The sequence below is a fragment of the Zea mays genome, chromosome 1 (genome assembly GCF_902167145.1).
Source record: "Zea mays cultivar B73 chromosome 1, Zm-B73-REFERENCE-NAM-5.0, whole genome shotgun sequence".
Taxonomy (NCBI): domain Eukaryota; kingdom Viridiplantae; phylum Streptophyta; class Magnoliopsida; order Poales; family Poaceae; genus Zea; species Zea mays.
Genome location: NC_050096.1, coordinates 171,438,271 through 171,458,504, shown reverse-complemented (window position 1 = coordinate 171,458,504; position 20,234 = coordinate 171,438,271). Strand labels below are relative to the sequence as shown.

At 42.0% G+C, this 20,234-nt stretch overlaps 1 protein-coding gene and 1 long non-coding RNA gene across 2 annotated transcripts; both read right to left on the bottom strand.

Moving 5' to 3' along the window:
• Positions 1–4,477: 4,477 nt before the first annotated feature.
• On the bottom strand, positions 4,478–5,931 carry LOC103640540 (uncharacterized). The gene is made up of 2 exons (XR_559708.3): positions 5,485–5,931; positions 4,478–4,851 (listed from the first exon to the last, which is right to left on the bottom strand). It is a non-coding gene; the product is annotated as an uncharacterized lncRNA (long non-coding RNA).
• Positions 5,932–7,228: 1,297 nt separating this feature from the next.
• On the bottom strand, positions 7,229–17,579 carry LOC103645037 (TNF receptor-associated factor homolog 1a). Its single transcript, XM_020546525.2, has 13 exons — positions 17,127–17,579; positions 16,180–16,414; positions 14,452–14,563; positions 12,301–12,389; positions 12,146–12,214; positions 11,910–12,039; positions 11,639–11,797; positions 11,189–11,552; positions 10,486–10,598; positions 9,850–9,997; positions 9,188–9,630; positions 8,986–9,121; positions 7,229–8,804 (listed from the first exon to the last, which is right to left on the bottom strand). Exons 2-13 carry the CDS (start codon positions 16,361–16,363, stop codon positions 7,389–7,391), a joined length of 3,363 nt encoding a protein of 1,120 aa, XP_020402114.1. The 5' UTR covers positions 16,364–16,414; positions 17,127–17,579; the 3' UTR covers positions 7,229–7,388.
• Positions 17,580–20,234: the final 2,655 nt, after the last annotated feature.

Here is a 20,234-nt window from a genome sequence, read left to right as displayed (position 1 = left end):
GCTAAAGCTGCTGTTGAAGCCAAGGACACTGGTGAAGTCGAAGCTACGATGTCAGATATTGACAGGGTTATATCAAATGTAATTAAAGATGTGGCTGCAGAGGAGGACATGGCCACAACGCCAGATAAAGAAAGGGAAATTGATACTGGTCCTTCGGGCAAAGAAGATTTCGACCTTCGGCACCTGGGTGGTCAGTAGCTTTCGGAAGAAGAAAAATTAGAGTTAAAAGAATTTGTTGTGTCGTGTGGATACCAACCGGGGTCTTTGCTTTTCGGCGGGGTTGATGAGGAGATCTTAGGATGTATCCGCGACCGCGTCGGGGCGAAGATAGCCGACACTTTATCGAAGAGTGTCGGCTTTCCAAAGCTAGAGACAGATATCAGCTGCTACTGATGGCAACATATTGTCGGTAGTTTATTTTATTCCAACTTCAAGGTGAGACCTTTGACTAAGTTATTATTATTATCTTTGAGGTGAATTAAATGTTCTAACTATAACTTGTTGTTGTAGAGTATGCTGCTAAGAAAGCGTTGAAAATGCAGCGAGACAATGAAGATAGGAAAAATGAAATTATAATCGAAGGCTTGGAAAATAAGATAAAAGATCTTGAAGCTTCTCTAGAGAAGAAGGATTTCCTGCTGCAAGTGGTCGAAGGCTCCCTCGCGGAAGCACAATCTCAAAACACTAAATTAAGTGAGGAACTTGACAATGCTCGAACAATTTTGAACAAAAAAACAGAGCGCTTCGACCAAGAAATAAAAGAACTGCAATCAAGGGCTGAAGCCGAAGCTGAGAAAAATACGAAGCTTCGTGAGTCTATGAAAGACCTTCGGAACAAGTGCACGGACTTCGCCACCCGCTGTGTAAACCGACTGAAAGGAATATTCAACTCAGCTGGGGCTACCTCTGAAGAAATTGCCCCTTCGGCTGAAGATATCCCCAAGTCCTTCGATCATATTGAAAACAAAGTTGAAGCTCTCGATGAAGTTATAACTGGGCACGAGGATTTATGTGCTCTGTTAGCTTCTCGTGGCACAGCTGCTGCGTTTTTGAAGGTCGGATGCACTCATGCAAAAACGGTTAACAAGCCAACCTTCAGCCTTTCAACGTCAGATTTAGTTGATATTCCCGCTGAAGCCCAAATCATCGGAAACAGGTTTATTACTCAAATTTGGGCAAAGGGCGGGCGTGAGCTAGCTGGAGACGAAGCTCGGAAACTGCTTAACTCAGTATGAAGCTTTTATCTTTATCTTTTTACCTTAGTTTACCTTTAATAGATTGTCGGCCGCCTTATACCTTTATCTATCTGCAGGATGGTGGTGCCGAAGACCGTTAGACTGAAGCATGTTCCGAAGGTCCTGAAGACTAGGATTCCCGTCTTGCATTTATCTGTAGAAAAACTTAGACTTCTGTTTGGCGAAAGATTGTAATCGACATTTGAGCAGAATATTATACATATTTATCCATACCTTGTAATATAATCTTACCTCTTCGTCTATGTATGAATTGCTTTGCTGTGGGCGAAACCAATACTTTCAATTTTTGAGTCGAAGGCGAAAAACACCTTCCCTTCTTTTCGTTCACATCAAAGCATTTTTCATTAAAGACGAAGCGCCTCCATACACGATGAAGTTTTTTTTGAGACGAAGCATCTTCGTTTTCAATGAAGCATTTTGTCACCATAGGGAGGCATCTTTTTTCTTTTCTATTAACGCATGTGCTTCATGTCATGATGATGATGATGATCCTACGAATGTCTAATGAATGCTTATATGAATGCAAAAATGATGTGATGAGACATGCAAATGTATGTCACAAACACACACAAAACCACACCCAGACTCTGCATTCCCTTAGGAACGACTTTGGAGTCTCTTCACATTTTACTTAGGTGGTATTTTAGCTCTGCATCCCCTTAGGAACGACTTTTTTAGCTTCGGAACTTACTCTGCGCTCCCTTAGGAACGACTTTTTGAGCTTCGGAACTTTCTCTGCGCTCCCTTAGGAACGACTTTTTGAGCTTCAGAACTTACTCTGCGCTCCCTTAGGAACGTCTTTGTAACTTCTTCACCTTTTACTTAGGTGACATTTTAGCTCTGCATCCCCTTAGAGATGACTTTTGAGCTTTTCCCTCTCTTTTTGCACTCGATGGTGCGGATTCTGTTGTTTACATGTTACATTCTTGGGAGAATTTGGCCCTTGTATTACATAGGGCTAAACAAGAAAAATTGAAAATTACAACCTATGGCCCCATTAAAAACATTTCTCCCCTCTTGAAAGGAAAAGGTTGCCATAGGGAAAAAATAAGAAAATTACATCAATTACACATAATATCGCCGAAGCTCATCCGCATTCCAGGACCTGGGTATGTCGTTGTCGTTCATATCCTTCAGTCTGTAAGAACCGGATATTGACGAAGATACCACCAAGAAAGGGCCTTCCCATTTGAGCTGAAGCTTCCCTACTGTATCGGGGTTAGCCACTCTTCGAAGTACTAAATGACCTGGCTTGATGTTTTTCAATCTAACTTTTCTGTCACGCTATTTTATTGTTTCGGCCTGGTATTTGTTGATGTGCTCTATGGCTTGAAGCCTGGTCCCTTCTATGGTATCTTTTGTTACTTGGCAATCAGTTTCATCTTCTGTCGAAGCTAAGGTTCTTATTGAACTCGTTCTTGCTTCTTCCGGTGTTATTGCTTCGTCAACGAACAAAAGCTTGAATGGAGTAAACCCTGTTGACCTTGATACAGCAGTATTGTGGCTCTAAACCACCTTTATTAATTCGTCTAGCCACTTTCCTTTTGGCTGATTGAAAATTGACTTCATTATTCCTGTTATTATGATTCCATTTGCCCTTTCTACCAACCCATTTGACTCAGGATGCCTCACTGATGCAAAGTGTATTTTTGTGCCAATTTGGCTACAAAAAGTTTTGAAAGTTTTTGAATTTTGTGGCTCTATCCGAAGGATAGTTTTGATTTTGCTCGGGTTAGCTTTGATGCCCTTTGTCGATACCAGACAACCAAGAAACTTGTCCTTCTTCACTCCGAAGACACATTTTCTGGATTTAACTTAAGACTAGCTTGTTTGAAATTGACAAATGTCTCTTGCAAATCAGCGACATGGTTTTCTTGCTTTGTGCTTTTTACTATAATATCATCAACATATGTCAGCACATTTCTGCCAATTTGGGAGTGGAGAACTTTAGCAGTCATTCTTCTGAAGCTTCCTCCAGCATTCTTGAGCCCCTCAGGCATCCGAAGGTAGCAATAGGTGCCACTAGGAGTTATGAAGCTTGTCTTCAGCTCATCCTCCTTTTCCATCCAGATTTGGTGATAGCCTGAGTAGCAATCCAATAAGCTCATGAGTTCTGAAGTAGTTGTTGCATCTACAAGGGAGTCTATTCTTGGCAATGGAAAATCATCCTTCGGACATGCCTTGTTGAGATCTGTAAAGTCAATACACATCCTCCATTTTCCGTTGGCTTTCTTTACCATGACTGTATTGGCCATCCACTCTAGGTATGTTACCTCTCTAATAACACCGGCACTTAGAAGTCTTTTCACTTCATTTCGTGCACCTTCGGCCTTGTCATCAGACATTTTCCGAAGTCTCTGCTTCCTTGGTCTGAAGGACGAGTCTACATTGAGTGAGTGTTCGATGATGTCCCTATTAACACCACAGACATCATTGGCTGTCCAAGCAAAAACATCTTTGTTGTTAAATAAGAACCTTAGCAAAGTCTTTTCCTGCTCATCAGATAACTGAGACCCCAGCAACACTTTTTGCTCTCCTATGTCTTCACAGAAAAGCATAGGCTTTGGTTGATCTGCAGAAGCAGCTTTTTCTCTTTTATGCTTATACTGATGATAAGCTTCGGTTTCATCTATGTTATGAATAGCCTTCGAATCTGTCCAACTTCCTTTGGCTCTCCTAGCAGCTTCTTGACTCCCATGCACAGCAATGGGTCCTTGTTCTGATGGTATCTTAATGCAAAGGTATGCTGGGTGAAGTATAGCTTCGAAGGCATTGAGCGTCCCTCGACCAATGATTGCATTGTATGGATACTCCATATCAATATTATCTGTTTCAGAAGTTGAACTGCCTGTAATTGGGAACACTAGTTTCGTAACCGAAGGTTGGTTGCTTTGCAGTGCCATCGTCATAGTTGTGGAAGTGAGTTCACCGGAGGTGGGCGCCAATGTTGGTTACTTGTTCTCAAATGTTATAGATCAAGAACAAAGCAACACAATTGTTAATAGTTAAAGACCTCCATCCTCCGAAGCATTATTTCCTTTCGGATATAATTATCTTCAGACGAAGGTCATGAAAGACATGCCTTCATCATTGTAGCGTATAATCATAAATATAAATAAGAATGCGAAAGAATCATTAAATACTATAGATAGTGATTAGATCTTCGCGGTTTATTTATATTTATATCCATAGACAAGAATCAACATTAATAATATTCATAATACAAGAATACCTTTGGTTCGCCAGAAGGTGATAATGCAAAGATGACGCGAGAGAGATTACAATCCAGCGTGAACAGTACGAGGGTACTGTTCATCTATTTATAGGTGTGGGACGCGGCTCAGACACAATTACATTTATATCCCTGACATTTACATGCAATCATAATGCGAGTGATCAAGGACTAAACATTATTTTTCCCTTGAGTCGGTGACGACCTTCAGCTTCGTCATAATACTAAGCTGAAGCTTCTTCAGCCATAGCTTCGGCTTTCTTTCGCATCGTCATGTCGCGTATGCCTTTGTATTATCTTGCTGAAGGTGTTTTTGCCTTGATGACCTTCGGCGGGGAAGAAGATCCCCAACACTACCATTTTCTAACATATTTTTATTTATTTTAACCCCAAAAAGGATGGCAGGTACTAAATTCTGAAAAGTCAGGGTCTAATTCATAAATAAAAGGACTAGCTTGTAATGATTTTATAATAGCTATGGACTGCGGGTTTTATTTAATCACTCATCGGGGTTTCTTCTAAAAAATAGCATGGCGAAGGGGTTTCGACCGATTAGATCCATAGGATCCAAATCCCACGACCACGATTAGATCGTGCCATACATGACCTGGTACGAAAATGCTGGCCCTCGGATCTCTGATCCATGGCCGAGATTGCGCTGCGCCACCCGCAAATCTGATCATCCCAACTACCAACCAACGGCTCTGATTTAATATCACGAATGGGTATGGATGCTTCTAATCTACATCCTTGCTTTGCCGATCTACGCACAGGATTTTACCATAGCTCTCTGTTCCACACCGTTGGCGACCAATCCAACAGCCAATGGCCAGCGGCACATATTCTCCACCCAGCGAGACCAGGCGGCGGTGCGCGCACACCTCACGGCGGCGCCATACCGGAGCACCCGGTTCCGCGCACCCGCCCCCAAGCTTCTAATCCTACCGGACCTATGCGAAGCAAAGACTAACGCGAGTTGGCAGAGGAGGTTCTCACCGTGGTTGCTGGCACAGAAGTCCCCGGCCACGGTGTAGCGCGCTTCCGTGGTGCTTCTTGAAGTTCGGTGAGCAACTCCCCGCGATCCACTACTTTTCCTCGCAAAACGATGCCACGGGCGCACACGATGCACCGGTGTGAATCCCCGAAGTCATACGACGGGACCCAGGCGGCGGTGTACGCGTAGATCATCGACGGCGATCCCCGGTGGCGCTCTCTGCCTTCCTCGACTCTCGGGATCTCGCCATGGCTATTGGTCAAGCTGATGAGATGAGCGAGGCGCACCAGAGTTTGCCATATATACACAGGGGGAATAACAGTTTATGGAGCAAGAATCCAGGGCAGCCACTGGTGGCGCGAGATACCCGGACGAAGCGCTCGCAGCAGACTTGGGGAGGAGACGAACCTAATAGCGGTGGCTCCATTCATCGGCGGCTCAGAATAATAGAAAGGAACAATTGGATCTATACCATTAAAAGATCCACATGTAAGTTCACATGTCATTGACTCATGTGGACCCACATGTAAGTGAGATAGTAATGGTATGGATCCAAAGTGGTGATCTTTTAATAGTATGGATCCAAATTTTCCTAATAGAAAAGGTTAAGGAAAGAATGAGACGACGCGATAGGGAGTTGGGCCGCGAGGTAAGGGAGTGGACCGAGGACAAGGGAGAATCGACGGCCCAGGTAAGTAAGCTCTTCTCTTTTCTATTTTCCTGATTTCTCTTCTAGTTTCCATTAAATTTTAATTTCAAGTCTATTTTGGATTTTAAAATCAAGCTCAATGCACAAACCAAAATATAAGCATGAATACAAACCAAAATCTTTTCTATTTTTAGGCAAATGTTTCAAATATGCACTACACATACATTATTTCTTAAAGGAAAATAATATTTTGAATGTGTGATACGATTTTAAGTTAGGTCAAAATGAATACACATTACTTATTTATACTTTTAAGGGAAAATGAGTTCTAATGTAAAATCTGTATCAAGAGATCGTTTAACTTAATTCTTTTTAGAGAATATAAGAGATCGTTTAACTTAATTCTTTTTAGAGAATATACTCAAATGTATAATTCAACTAAGGATAATAGGGATCTTTATTTAATCTTTTGTTTGAAAACACATTTATTTAAGTTATAAAATCAATGCTCCTAAATTGCCTAAAACATGATTTTGGGTGTTTACAATTGTAGATCTTTTCGAGCCATATAATTTTTATATAAACTTTATCCTCATCTACGTTTATATATAAAAGTTATTGTTTTATAAAAATATTATAAAACAGAAAGAAAAACATTTACCCGAAACTCGTATCCAACCGAAATACCGGGCATTCACCGAGTAGCTCTCACTCCGAGTCCAACCCACATCCAAAGATATACTATCCGAAAAAACCGATATTTGAACTATCCATATCCGTTGGGTATTTAAACTATCAATATCCGGTAGGGTATACTCGATGCGTTTCACCCCTAGCATTGACTAAAACGTTTATTCTTAGCTGGCATATAAAAAACGCAAGGCCCCTTTGTTCCAAAGGAAAATTTTCTAAATCCTACATTGTTCCTATGTTTTTACACTAATTACTATAAAATTCATATACCATTTTTGTGAAATTCCTGCGTCCCAAAAGAATCCTCAAATTCTATGGCCACTCAGCAAAACTAGGGAAAACTGAGCCTAGATTGTCCAGATCATTTTAGCCGAGATTTATTGCCACTGAGCAAAACTGAACTATAGAAAAAGAGAGGCAAATGATATAACTATGGATTGAATAAAACAGAGGAACCATTCTTTATATCACTGCTATGGGGGGACTATTACAATTACACTCAGCTCAGAAGCGAGCAGCATGGACTCCACCACACATTATTACCAATTGCAATCGCTAAAACTCTCAATGCCCATTGGCAGGGCGATACGACGGGTATCTGCTTGCTGCACTCGCTGGACTCGGGAAACCCTGCGGCTGATAGGAGTAGCCACCTGTGTCTGACCCAAAACCAGGCATGGCGAGGTCGGCGCGGCTGTATGGCGGCCACTGGCTCATCAATAGACCATCAAGCTGGCTGCTCCTGGAGTATGAAGGGAGATCGAAGTGCGAGTAGCTCCGGTCCCTCATCCTCCGAGGAGCGCTGCTCAATGGACTGTAGAACCTTGGAGGCTCCTCGTCAAAGTACTGCTCGGACCGGTCGAACAGGTACGGCTCACTGAACAAGCCATAATCAGGCGCGCTGACGCCGTTATGCACAGAGAATTGCTGGACGAAACCAGGCTGAAGAACCCTTCTCCTGTCACTCTGCTCCTCATCCAGCAGGTCGTTGATGATGTCCAGGTGTGGGAACTCGTCAGCTACCAAGCCTTGTGGCTGGTAGGGAGTAAATCTGGTAGAGATTTCAGACAGGAGTTGCTTGCTCCGTGATCTTCCGTTCAAACTGAGCTTCGCGATCTCACTTCTGATGTTCGAACTCGATGGCGTACAGTCACTGCTGCTGCTGCTGCTCGCTTGCAGTGAGTTCTCTTCTCTGCCCTGGTAAGGGTTCAGTGACTCGGGCTTTACGGTTCCAAATGTAAACCCAGGTCTCAACGACGTTTCCTCTTTCATAGACAAGGTCTCCGATGACAGAATGGAAGGCTGCGATGTAAACATCGATTGGGATGGTGCGACGGCCTGCTCAGATGAACCTTGCTGATGTGTGAGACTGCTTACGCCACCAGAACTTTTCTCCATCATGGCATTGCGATAGGTTCGTGACCGGGGAATGAAGCTAGGAGCATTGGCGGAGGGCTCATTTCCTAACCGCCCAACAGCACTCACTGAGCGAGAAAGAAGAGGTGCGTTCTGAGCTGTTGTGGCTGGCACACTTTGTTTTGCTGCAGGGACTTGCGGGGCACTCAAGGGCCTTGATACCGAAACGACCTGAGTGCTTGCGCTGCCAGTTAGGGAAGCCTGTTTCTGCGCTTCAGATTTTGATGGTACAAGAACCTGCAGGGGTTTATTTGTAACTAGAACTGGCTTCTCATTCCGGGTTGCAGCACTGGATACAGGTCCTTTATTTGAAACTAACTGAGCTGCCAGGGTTGAAGAGGCACCTGCTGTTGTAGTGGCAGTCACGGCGCCTGAAACTTCGCTTGCACGGTGATTTGAACTATTGGTGCTTTCTAGCAAAAATTTTGGCTGATGAGACAAGTTAGGTTGCTTCTTAACAGGGCTCACAGAAGAAAATGAAGACACTGCCATTCTTGACTTAGAGGGGCTAATGACATCAATGTGCCGTGCATGTTGCTTCCTCTGCATGACAACTTTATCATCCTGCAAGGAATTGTTTTTTATGCTTACTGAACCAAGTGGAACACAAATAGAAGATGGAAAAAAAAACTGGAAGAGAAGACTTTTCTGCAACACAAGAATTAGGAAAAAGGATTGCTTCATGGCGCACTTTCATTCCTTGATGAATAACAAGAATCATCTCAGATATCCGAGAGATGTATACCTCAGGTTCGTATCTTTCCTTTGAGTGGCCAGAGGCACTGCCGCCAGATCCTATAAAACCATTATGCGCTGAACTTGATCCACCTTGTGCAAGTGCTGCCCGTGCTTCAGTATCCTTATTCCTCCGGTTGTTTCCCCTGAATCGCAATACAGCATGATCAATACCAACCTATAGTAAGATAGAGGAGCTCATGAAGATATACCTATTGGATAAGGATCTGACGCTTGTCCAGGCACCTCCTGTATATGATCCATTCACGATAACTGAAGGGACTGAGTCTGATGAACAAGTCGATGAGCTATCATCTACAGTAGAGGTCCTCTTCCCTGCATGGTCATTTTGCACCTCACTACTTCCAGGCACAGTAGCTTGAGTTTCTGAAGCATCTGTCTCCCAATTAACAGGGCTACTTTCACGGTCTTCAATATCAACATGAAGCGCATCTGAATTATCGTCTCTGCTGTCAGATATATCAGAAACTTCTTCAGGGTTGTCAGCATTTGAGGACATTTCTTCCGTTTGTCCAGAAAAATCATCCAGGATTCTATCACCTGAAGGACTGCTGTACATAAGTATTTCCTTATTGATGTCAGACTTGCCACTCTTCCCTTTATTACTTCTTCGACTATTTTTCTTCTGTTTTGCCTAGAGATATACAGAGCATTACAAAACTCCTCAACAAGTACAAAAAGGATACTACATAACTTATCATTAGTACATTCAAAAACAAATTAAACACAACAGTGAGGACTAGGAACAGCACAATCACTAATTTCACTTATAAATGAAATACGCCAGAAAAGGAAGCAGAAAGAGTATTATTATAGGATGGGGATGGCATGCTTGCACCAAAAAAATGTTAACCTGTTTTTTCTTGGCACGTTTTTCCTTTTCAGCAGCACTACGCTTTGCCTTAAGTTCAATTTCAGCTAGCCCAGCTGCTTCCTCTTCACGAATGAGTTCCTCTTGGCGCTTCAAAGCCACAGCCTCTTGATGTGCCACTTCTATTCGGCTGTTTCAGGACTTCACAAAGTAAGATGAGCATGCATAACCATAACTGGAGTGGGATTTGAAATCACAGGTTTCATCAAGAAGATTCATGTTTACCTAAAAAAAGGAATTTTAAAACATACTTCCTTCGTTCCAAATTATAAGACTTTTTGTCATTTCTTAATAGAGTTTTCACTGTGTATCTAGACATAACTTATATCTAGGTGCTTAGCAAAAGCTATGAATCTAAAAAAACAAAAGTCTTATAATTTGGAACAGAGGGAGTACTATCATAACCAAATACAACAATTTACTTTGCACAAATGGGAGATAGAACTTCTGCAGCTATGTGCTAACATATAAAACAAGCAACATCAGAAAAAGGCATCTGACATCTCAAACAAATGAATCACTAAGAATCAACAATTTATGTTGCTGACATTAATATATGACCTGAGTATGTATTTGTGGACCAAATATTGGAACTATCATCTAGAAAAATTTGCTTACCTAAATATATGAGTCAAGGCAAAAAGCTCCAATGTCTTCCAGCCTAGCTCTATAAGCCGTCTATCATCACGCTCAATAGAATCTTTGCTAAACTCCTCACCTGAGTTGCCATCCTATAACAACAGCATCTGTTAGGGCTCCATACATCAGTAGGATAAAGTTCATGGAGAGAGAAATTGGATAAGAAAAGATGATGATGCATACTCTTCGTTTTCAGTTCATAACTCGTTAAGATACAAATCATTGACGATTCCTAAGCCCTGGCCCCATGTCAAAGCAATATTGAATAGGAGTGTTTTTTCTAGAATAGACAGGAGAGCTGGATCTGGATGTCATTATATCAAGAAAACACCACACCAATACAAAAACAAAACAGGAAAACACACACAACAGCAGCAGCAGCAGCAACCCAATCAGTGAACGCAGATACACGCCATGGTTGAGGCATAGGAATGTTAATTTCATTTTGTGAAAGTAATTTTCAATTTAATATGAACATCTCAATAGCTGTGGGTCATTGCAGTCTGCACAACATAAAATGCATGCCATGATGAAAATGCTTCTAATTTTGATATTGAACGTGTAAAAATGATACATCAGTAAATAGTTGTCCTAGTCGCCTACAAGTCAGAAACACCTAGGATGGACGTTAACATCAATACCCTATAAACCAATGTGTAAGGGGTCAAACAAACATGCCTACCTTCGTGCGGTTTTGTGAACTTTTATCATCCTTCGTGGGCAATGGTTGGTGTGGCAGTGTGTCCAATGCAGCTCTTTCAAGCAGAAGTATCACATCATCAGCCAAAACAAACATATCCTGATCAATAAGTACCATTGGAGTGCTCCGAGCATCTGTCTCTGTTAGTTTAGGTATGCCCTTTTTGTTCTTGCTCTGGTATTCAAGTGCCTTAAGTCCACTATACAGTGAGTCAATTACCAAGGTTGATGTAACTTCTTTCTCTATAAAGAATTGTTTCACTAGAACTTTCAGTATAGTTTCAGTCTTTTCCCTTGTCATGTGTCGACGCACACTTGGATCCATTGCTAACCAGAATCCACTGAAACTGCAATGCACCAAAAAAAGGGTTAAAATGCTTGGAAATGAGACTGGTCCTAAAACACTAACATGCAGTTCAGAAGCTTATCTAACCTGGACCACCCCAGTTTATCAGCAATCAACCTGCTAAGCTTGCTTCTTCTTTCATCAATAAAGCGCCGGCAAATTTGTTCCACGTTTGATAGATAAACCCTAATTAGTTCCCTTCGGTACTGGCCATCAAGGCAACGAAATGGACGATCTGTCTTCTCCCTCAAAAATATTAGAATGCAGAAGCAGACATGGTTATGCAAAGTAAACAGATATTTCCACTTGAATATAATTGATGCTAGTGTTAAATGTAAGACACAAAGAAAACAGATACCTGATGACTTGAACTTGGGCTTTGATGGTAAGAACATCCTCAACAATAAAGCCATCATGTAATTTTGACAGTTCCATAAACTTTTTCCACCCCCAATCATGCTCTTTCTTCCAAAAACGGTGCAGTGTATCTGAAATGCTACTTTCCGTAAACTACACTTGCAGAAGGCAAGCAAAAGCTTGCTTCTTTTAGCTCTAGGCACTAGAAAAAGTGAGATAGTAGTTCACTGCACTCACCAGAATACTTAGATTTCTTAGGGTCTCTATTAATTACAGCTATTGTAAATTGCGCAAAGTGACTCCATCCTGAACAAAGCAAATCATATTGAAGATACATAGAGAAGTCACAAACTGAAGTGAGTCAAACACAATGCATCAAATTATGCATCTACCTGGGAGTAGCTTATCATGGTTGGCAACACAAAGAAAGAGTGAGAGGTGATTGCAGACATCACATCCTTGTGGGTAAATTAAGATATACCTGAAAATCAACTGACACATCTCAAACTATGATGCAGAAAGTATATAGGCATAAAAACCTAAAGCAAATTAGAATATCAAATTAAAAAGATGTAACAAACAAAAAATGGCAACAAAAATATGTGCATAACTGCTCATATCCCCTATTGGCCTATTCCATGTTTGCTGTTGTTAACAAGAAGGCTGTGAGGTCAAGAACTGTCCAAAAAGCAATTAATGGTAGCAGTTGGGTTCTTGACATTAGGGGAAATTTCTCCTCTATGGCTTTCTCCGAATTCTTCCAGATCTGGGATCTTGTTCGCGAGGTTCGACTGTTATCAGATGTTCCAGATCAGCACATATGGACACCTTCCTCCTCAGGCTCTTACTCGTCCAAATCGGCGTATGATCGTTTTATGATGGGAAAGGTGGGTTTTGCGCCTGCTGAGCTTATTTGGAGAAACTGGGCCCCTCCAAGATGCAAGTTCTTTCTTTGGCTCGCGACTCGAGATAGGTGCTGGACTGCAGATCGTTTGGCAAAGAGGGGTATGGACCATCCTGTTCAATGCCCCCTTTGTGATCAAGAGGATGAAACGGTGCATCATCTTTTAATTTCTTGTGTCTTCTCTAGGGAAGTGTGGTTTAGGATTTTCTCCCTGGTTAATCTGCGGCAGTTCTCCCCCACAAGGGCTGATTTGGTTTTCCAAGATTGGTGGGTTATTTTGGAGGCCAAGGTCCCTTATGTGCTGCGCAAAGGGATTAACTCCCTTGTGATGTTGGTGGCATGGTGGCTTTGGAAGCAGCGGAATAAATGTGTGTTTGAGGGGGATGCTCCTAGTGGCAACCAGATTATTCAGAACATCAAAGACGACGCTCAGAGGTGGTGTCTCGCGGGTGCCAAAGATCTAGGCACCATCTGGCCTTAGTTTAGGGGCAGCTTTGGCTGTCTTCTAGATGGATGTTTATTTTATTTTTATTTTTTATTTTCTATTTTTTGTTTTTTTTCTCTGTACTCTGGTCTTCTTTAGACCATTGGTGTTTCTTCTATCTTAATATATCTAATGCGCAGTTCTCCTGCGCGTTTTAGAAAAAAAAACAAGACAAGAACAGCACTTTCTTCTTTTTGCTCTTCAGTATGTAAGAACTAAGGCGACAAGAAAAAGAACTTTGTAAACGGAAGCTGAAAAGGAAACAGAATAATATGCTCAGGACTCCAGGAAAAGTAAATTTGGCTTCAGTGAATCAAAAAATTATTCACATAGGAAACATGTCAACAGAAACGAATACCAGTAGAGAAAATGCTACTTTACTATTATACAATATTATTTCTTCTCCATTACTATAAATGCTAAAATTACAATTTGCTGGCAAAACGCATATCACCATGAGCAGGCAGAACACCAATTACAGCTTAATTGACCATCTGCCAGTGAGTTCAACTATTGACAGATGCAGTCTGTGATACCAAATGAGCCTATTCAACAATCAGGCAACTCACAAGGTTACCTGTGGTCAGGACTAGTTTCTTTTCAATACACGCTGTTTCAATCACTTTTTAAATGGACGTTTAACCTTCAGAATTTGTAGTTCAAATAAAACATGCAGACAGTGAAACCTGTGCTGAAAATTAAACAAACTGGTTGTGTTTCACAGTTTCACAACTTCTCTAGTTAACACCTATATCCTTGCAAAAACACTAAAAAATATTCCCTCCATCCCTTAAACAAAGATTCTATTTTCTCATAAACCAAATCATCCTAAGTTTGACTAAGTTTATATATACAACAGAAGAATATCAACATTCATGATACCAAATAAGTATTATTAGATATATCATGAAATACATTTTTGTGGTATGCCTATTTGGTGTCATAAATGTCGATACACTTCCCTATAAACTTGGTCAATAGGGTGATTTGACTTACGACAATCTAGAATGACTTTCTTTTAGGTACAGTGGGAGTAATAGACAAATCTCAAAGAGCAGGCAAGTAAGAAGTCCAGATACAGCAAAGTAGAAACATGTATGTCGTACAAAAAAATCTAAAAAGGAAACGGTCCAATTAATGACAATAAGACCATACCACTTATATCCACCAACATCAAAGGAATTACTTCTTAGCTCTCTCTTGTTGATTTGGGAGAAATTATCAATTCTCCATGTAAACTTCCCATAAAGTTCAGAAGGCCTAGGTCCTATACAAGACAAATAGACAATGGAATTACTAGGTCAAGAACCAACTGATGCCAAAATCTTTAATGTTGCAAAAGGTTGAAATGCACAGACCATATAAATTAGCTTGTCAGAAACATGTAATCCAGTGGAATAAAAACTAGGGTAATCATCATCTCATAATTACAAGTCAATTTTAAGGGAAAAAACATGTCCAACTCAGTATTGTTCACACAGAACACAAAAAACTAGATACAGTTTGCATGTTAAATTCGAATGTTTGGAAGTGATATGAGTAGGTTTGTTTTGAAAAATAGACATTTCCATTTTTTTTATATGCATTATAGCAGAAAGTAGTACCAAGTTTAAAATAGTTGACTTAGGAGAACCCAAAAAATGTCACTTATTTGTGATTGTAGGGAGTTGTTCTATAATGAAACCCTATTATTTTCTAGTACAGGCACCTAGGTGGCAACCTTTTAGAACAGTGAACTACAATGCTAAATGTTCTCGAATGCAACTTCTGCTGCTCTAAAAAAGTTGCATGTGACAAATTTCAAAGCAGCTTAACTACTTAGGCCCACAGGGGACATCAAGCTTGAGTATAGCTGATCCAATTACTAATTACTGGGAATTGTTGGAAATCTCTCGCTCACTAGACACAGATGGCATAGAAAAAGAGATAGCTTGATAGCATTTGGTGCTGCAACTCACAAGGCAGCCTTTTATGTTACGCTAGCTTATAGTTATAATGCAGAGGATTAAGTGGGTTTGACAAAGCGGCTTGATACTATCATACTATGGACCTAACTCTGCCTCTGCCACAGTACCTCAGTGAATTGTACTTAGCCTGCTACTGATTTTAGAAAAAAACCTGACTTCAAAGTCTCTAGCACCAGGCCTATTTTAATAGCTAGGAAAAGGCAGTTGGTGATCAAGATTATCTACCCCCCCCCCCCCCCCCGAGCCATTTGCAATTTTGTCATTATCATTTGTGGGCTTCGCCAGTTTGCCATCGGCCCCACAAATCGTAGACACGGATGGTCCCACAAGTCATAGGCACGGGATTGCATAATAGCAGAGAGCCAAAACTGAGAGTGGCAAAACAGAAAAAATTTCACCCCAGACAGATCCCAGGACCAAACAAGTCACAAGTCAGGACAGTCTCCCTATACACTCACTTTCTTAGACCCTTCATGACAAGTATCACAGCTATCATCTTTTTAGTGCATCTCTAGATCTGCTGTTCTTGTCCATGCCAAAGCAATGAATGATCCATTGGTACAAGGCTTCAACAATGCTCCTGATTGCTCAAGACACTAGTTATCCTAAACTTAAAAAATTGACACAAACAACTGTGGTGACAAACTAAACTTCCTAAAGGCAATACAAGTATTTAAAGGTATCATCTTATTGCATGGGCAATTAATTAGACATTTAGACTGCACCGAATCATACCTAAATGGGTTAAGTAGTACCTTAACCAAATTAGTTGAGACTCCTCATGGAACAAATTACCTAGGCATAGATAAATCTAGCTGGTCCACATATTATCATAACATCAGAACGAAGATTAGAAAGATCTACCTAAAATCATTTGCAAGGAAGATATACCGACAATAAGAGTTGGAAAGCATACCACAATCATCATCATCAGTGTCTGAGTACGCTGGTGAAGTGGATGGTGTTCCATTCTCAACTTGCTCACTTGACCTCCACTCAGCTAAAGAATCCCCAGAATGACTCTGTTGATCACTAGGCATCTCTTCAGTTGATGAGGATCTAGCATCCCCACCATTGTCCTCAGTCAAAGTGCCAGCCATTATCCTATCACCTGAACAAGTACAGCTTCGTTGCACTTGTCGTTTTCCTTCCTGCAGATTCAAGAAACTAGAACGGTAAGTCACTGTTTCACTAGACGGCCAGAGATACAATAGAAGAGAAATCCAAAAGCGAGGGTACAGAGATAGATAGGTCCCAAAAGTAATAAGCTTTGTAGACAGTACAAACGATTGCTAACTAGCCAGTCTAAATAGCTCATTGATACCAAGCAGGTGTTGCAGACAATGAGAACAAAAGGAAATGGCAATCGAACCCGTCAAATCACATACATATTCAAGACACCATCGGAGCAAAAGTAACATCCAAAAGAGTGAATGGTCTCATGATATCAGGAATGCTTTTATAACGTCCCTTACAATTACATCATTCCTAACCGTAAAACCTCCTCTAATTTCAAGGGGAAGTAACTAGCCTTATCCGAAAGCAAGAACCTTGAGTCAAAAGAGTTGAAAGCCTCCATGGGATTAAACCATACATAAAAACTGAACGCCTCCACGGGATCAAGCCATACATAAAAATCATAAATCGGAGCTGGGTTACTTTCCGAAGCCGCGAGAATTATATACTGCAGCTGCCACCAAAAAAGTCGCCGGAAGAGCGAACGAATTGGCTGGGAGTCTGGAACAGGACCGAGTAACCCAACCCAATCCAAGCGCGCGCCGGACCCGTTCTTGCGAGGAAACCCAGACTACCAGACCGAACTACCGGTCCCTAGATCGGGAGGAACCACTCCGCAATGCTCACCTGGCCGGGAAATCTCCCCGATTCAGCTCGGATCTGACCCCCGACCGGGGAGGCCACCACGCGCGCCGTGCGTCCGCCCCCACAGCCCACGTGGAGATCGGGAGTTCTCCCTCTTCCCTTCCGCTCGTCGTCGTCGTCGGCGGCGGCGGCGGCGGCGTGCGCGAGCGTCCTAGTCGAGTCGGAGAAGGGGGGAGGGGGGAGGTCGGGAGAGGGTGGCTGTTGAATAATCGGATCGGGTTTAGGTTTAGCTCCCTTCCTGTGCTCAGTGCTCTGCTCTCCTTCCGTGTGTAGCCTACGTTTGGCTCGTTTCTCTGTGTTTGCCTATATTCCACGGTTATTTACGGTTTGGCAATCATTTACGCCATCTATAATTATCGATGATTATATTTTTAGAAGTTATATATACGATACATGGCCTATGCGTTGATATATAATATCCTACCACTTTAATATATATCTACTATATATTCACCCTTCTTAAGAAGCTAAGGAGTACGTCCACACCTCGCCTCCGTCCCCACCTGCCCCGTTGTCTCCCTCCCCCCGCCGCGGCGCGCCATCCCCAGTGTCACCTCTCACCCACCCGTGTCCTTGGTCCCATCTCCCGAGACAGCTATCGCGCTGCCCCTCGCCCTCTCCCGAGATTGTCGCCGTCCTCCCCCACCGAGACAACCGTCGTCCTCCCACCGAGTCCGCGTCCACCGAGACGTCGGGAAGTCCGTGCGCGCCCCACTCGTTCCTGCTCTGCCTCCCTGGGTCCGCGCCCAAGATGCCCCCAAGCTGTCGTGTCGAGGCGTCCACGCCCGCCCTGCCTGCTCTACCTTCTCCGCCCCTCCGTGCGTCCCCGTACCGGCGCATCAGCCCTAGCCCGCTCCACCGGATGGCGCTGGTGGAGTCGAAGTCGCAGCCGAGTAGGAACCGGAAGCACCGACATATCCACTTTGGGAGAAAAGGAAGGTGTCCGATGACAATGAGAGAGATGAAGAAGAAGCTTCGTCTAGGGCTCGCCGTTGCTTTCCTCCAGTTAGATGTGCGCTACCTCTTGTCTCCATTGCGATGCAGGTTGTTCTCAGAGATGGGATAGTGGATTTGTCAACACTAGACTGGATTCTTTTCGAAATGATAGTCTAGACTATGCATTCTTTTTAGTTTCAGAATTACACCATATGCAGCTCACATGCTGTACTATTTGCAATTGAGATTTTCGTTCTATTTTGAGTTCACGGCGTTGACATGTAGCGAAGACATGGTTAAATTGTTGGACCAAGTAGCATCTATAGCAGATAATATCTGCACATAGACGTTTGGATTTTAGATCAAGGACAATTGATTAGGGGAAATTGTTATTATCTACTGTTTAGTGTTTTAGACTTTTTGGGAACATCATTGTTAGGTAGAAAACCATTCTTGACAACACAGAACAAGCATGAAATACTTGCAATGACAATGTAACTCCTATGTCCAATCTAGGGAATGTAACTTAGCAGGCTACACCCATACTTCAGATTGTTTTGCTTTTGAACTCCGAGCATTTTTTCTGAGGTTGCACCATTTTACCCTAGGTAACTCCTATGTTGAATTTAGGGAATATAACTTTGCAGGCTACACCCATGCTTCAGATTGTTTTGCTTTAGAACTCTGAAGAGGTAGCCTATATTTAGGATCGCAGAAGAAGGGAAAAGATGACTGTGGGAAGAATGACCTTTTTCGTCGGCTTGATGCCCTCGCAGGAAGCCACCAATCAGCCAATAACGATTTGCTATTTACCCTCATGTTTAATTAGACTAGAATTTGTATATGTACAGACTGTACAAGTACGATCTATTCTTCCATTATGAGTTGTCCAGCCTCTCTCAAGTTCTAGTCACGAAACGAAGTGCTAGAATGCTCACTGGTTAGCACAAAGTCAAAATGGTTTGGTTTTGAAGCTATTATTGTTAGATAATAACAAGGCAAGTAGATGGTTGGTCGTTGTAGATAGACTTTTAAGTGTCTACCTAAATGGCTTTGAAAATGCCTTGATTTGGATCGCACACATTTTGGTCAAAGTCAAGATACTAGAACTGTTGGTTTCGATATGTGACAGATACATTATATTCTGGAAAGCACAGAAAAGAAGCAATCCTATTTGCCAGTAGGTTTCAAATATGAATTTATACATGCCTTGCATATTACTTGCAAATTTGGTAGAGTGCCAATAGTTGTTGAATTTTATTTTTTTCATAACATGTTCGCTTCATCTTCAATGGTTGCTATTCCTTCTTATTTCAAGTGATGCTCGGCATTGCTGCCGCACAACTCTTCTGTTGAATATGAAGGTAGATTATGTTGATCCTCTATTCCTACTACAACCCTCGATGGTCTTGCATTTGTTTGTGTTCATATAATAAAAAAAGATCACATAGCTTGTTGTTGCTATCTGCTTCATCTGATGGCAGTTAGGGGTGTTTGGTTCTCCTCAATAAAGTTTAGCTCATGTCACACCAAATGTTTAAATATCAATAAAGATATCCTATTTACCATTATGCATTACATAGGTTGGGAGCACAATTATGAGTAGTACTGAAGCCTTGAAAGCAGGGCTACGTGGCAAGGCTCTAAAGATTTTACATTACTACTGAGATGTGTTATGGCAAGTGCCCAATGAGCAGGGCTGGTAGACAAACTGACTTTATCCATTTCTCAAGAAATTAACTTGTCTAATACTATTTGCAGGGATTCGACTGATGGTCGTTATGTCCCCAATGAAGGACTTTTTTACGACATTGTTGTTGAAGATCCTAATTCTGTGTCAACATCTGAAGGCACAAATGATGGTAGTGTTTCGGCTGAAGTTGCAGGAGTTGATACTTCAGACAATCATGGTGCTAATCCTAGAATCCAGAGTGAAGCTGTGCGAAACAGCGAGAGATAACTGATGCTATTAACGAACTGAAATTGCTCAAAATCATTTGTGCGAGAAATATATTGCAAAATGTGATAGCAAGATCAAGGGACACTACATTGAGCGAGCTAGCTAAGGTTAAAGACTCAAAAGTTCTTGTCGGGGACCATAATTAGGGGTACCCCCAAGACTCCTAAACTCGGCTGGTAACCACCATCAGCACA

Excerpts from the sequence above, each read along its gene's own strand:
- LOC103645037 (XM_020546525.2), bottom strand. The coding sequence starts at position 16,363 with ATGGCTGGCACTTTGACTGAGGACAATGGTGGGGATGCTAGATCCTCA. Across the intron at positions 12,390-14,451 it reads GATGTTGGTGGATATAAGTG|GTATATCTTAATTTACCCAC; the intron begins GTATGGTCTTAT and ends GTTGATTTTCAG. Across the intron at positions 12,215-12,300 it reads CCATGATAAGCTACTCCCAG|GATGGAGTCACTTTGCGCAA; the intron begins GTAGATGCATAA and ends TGCTTTGTTCAG.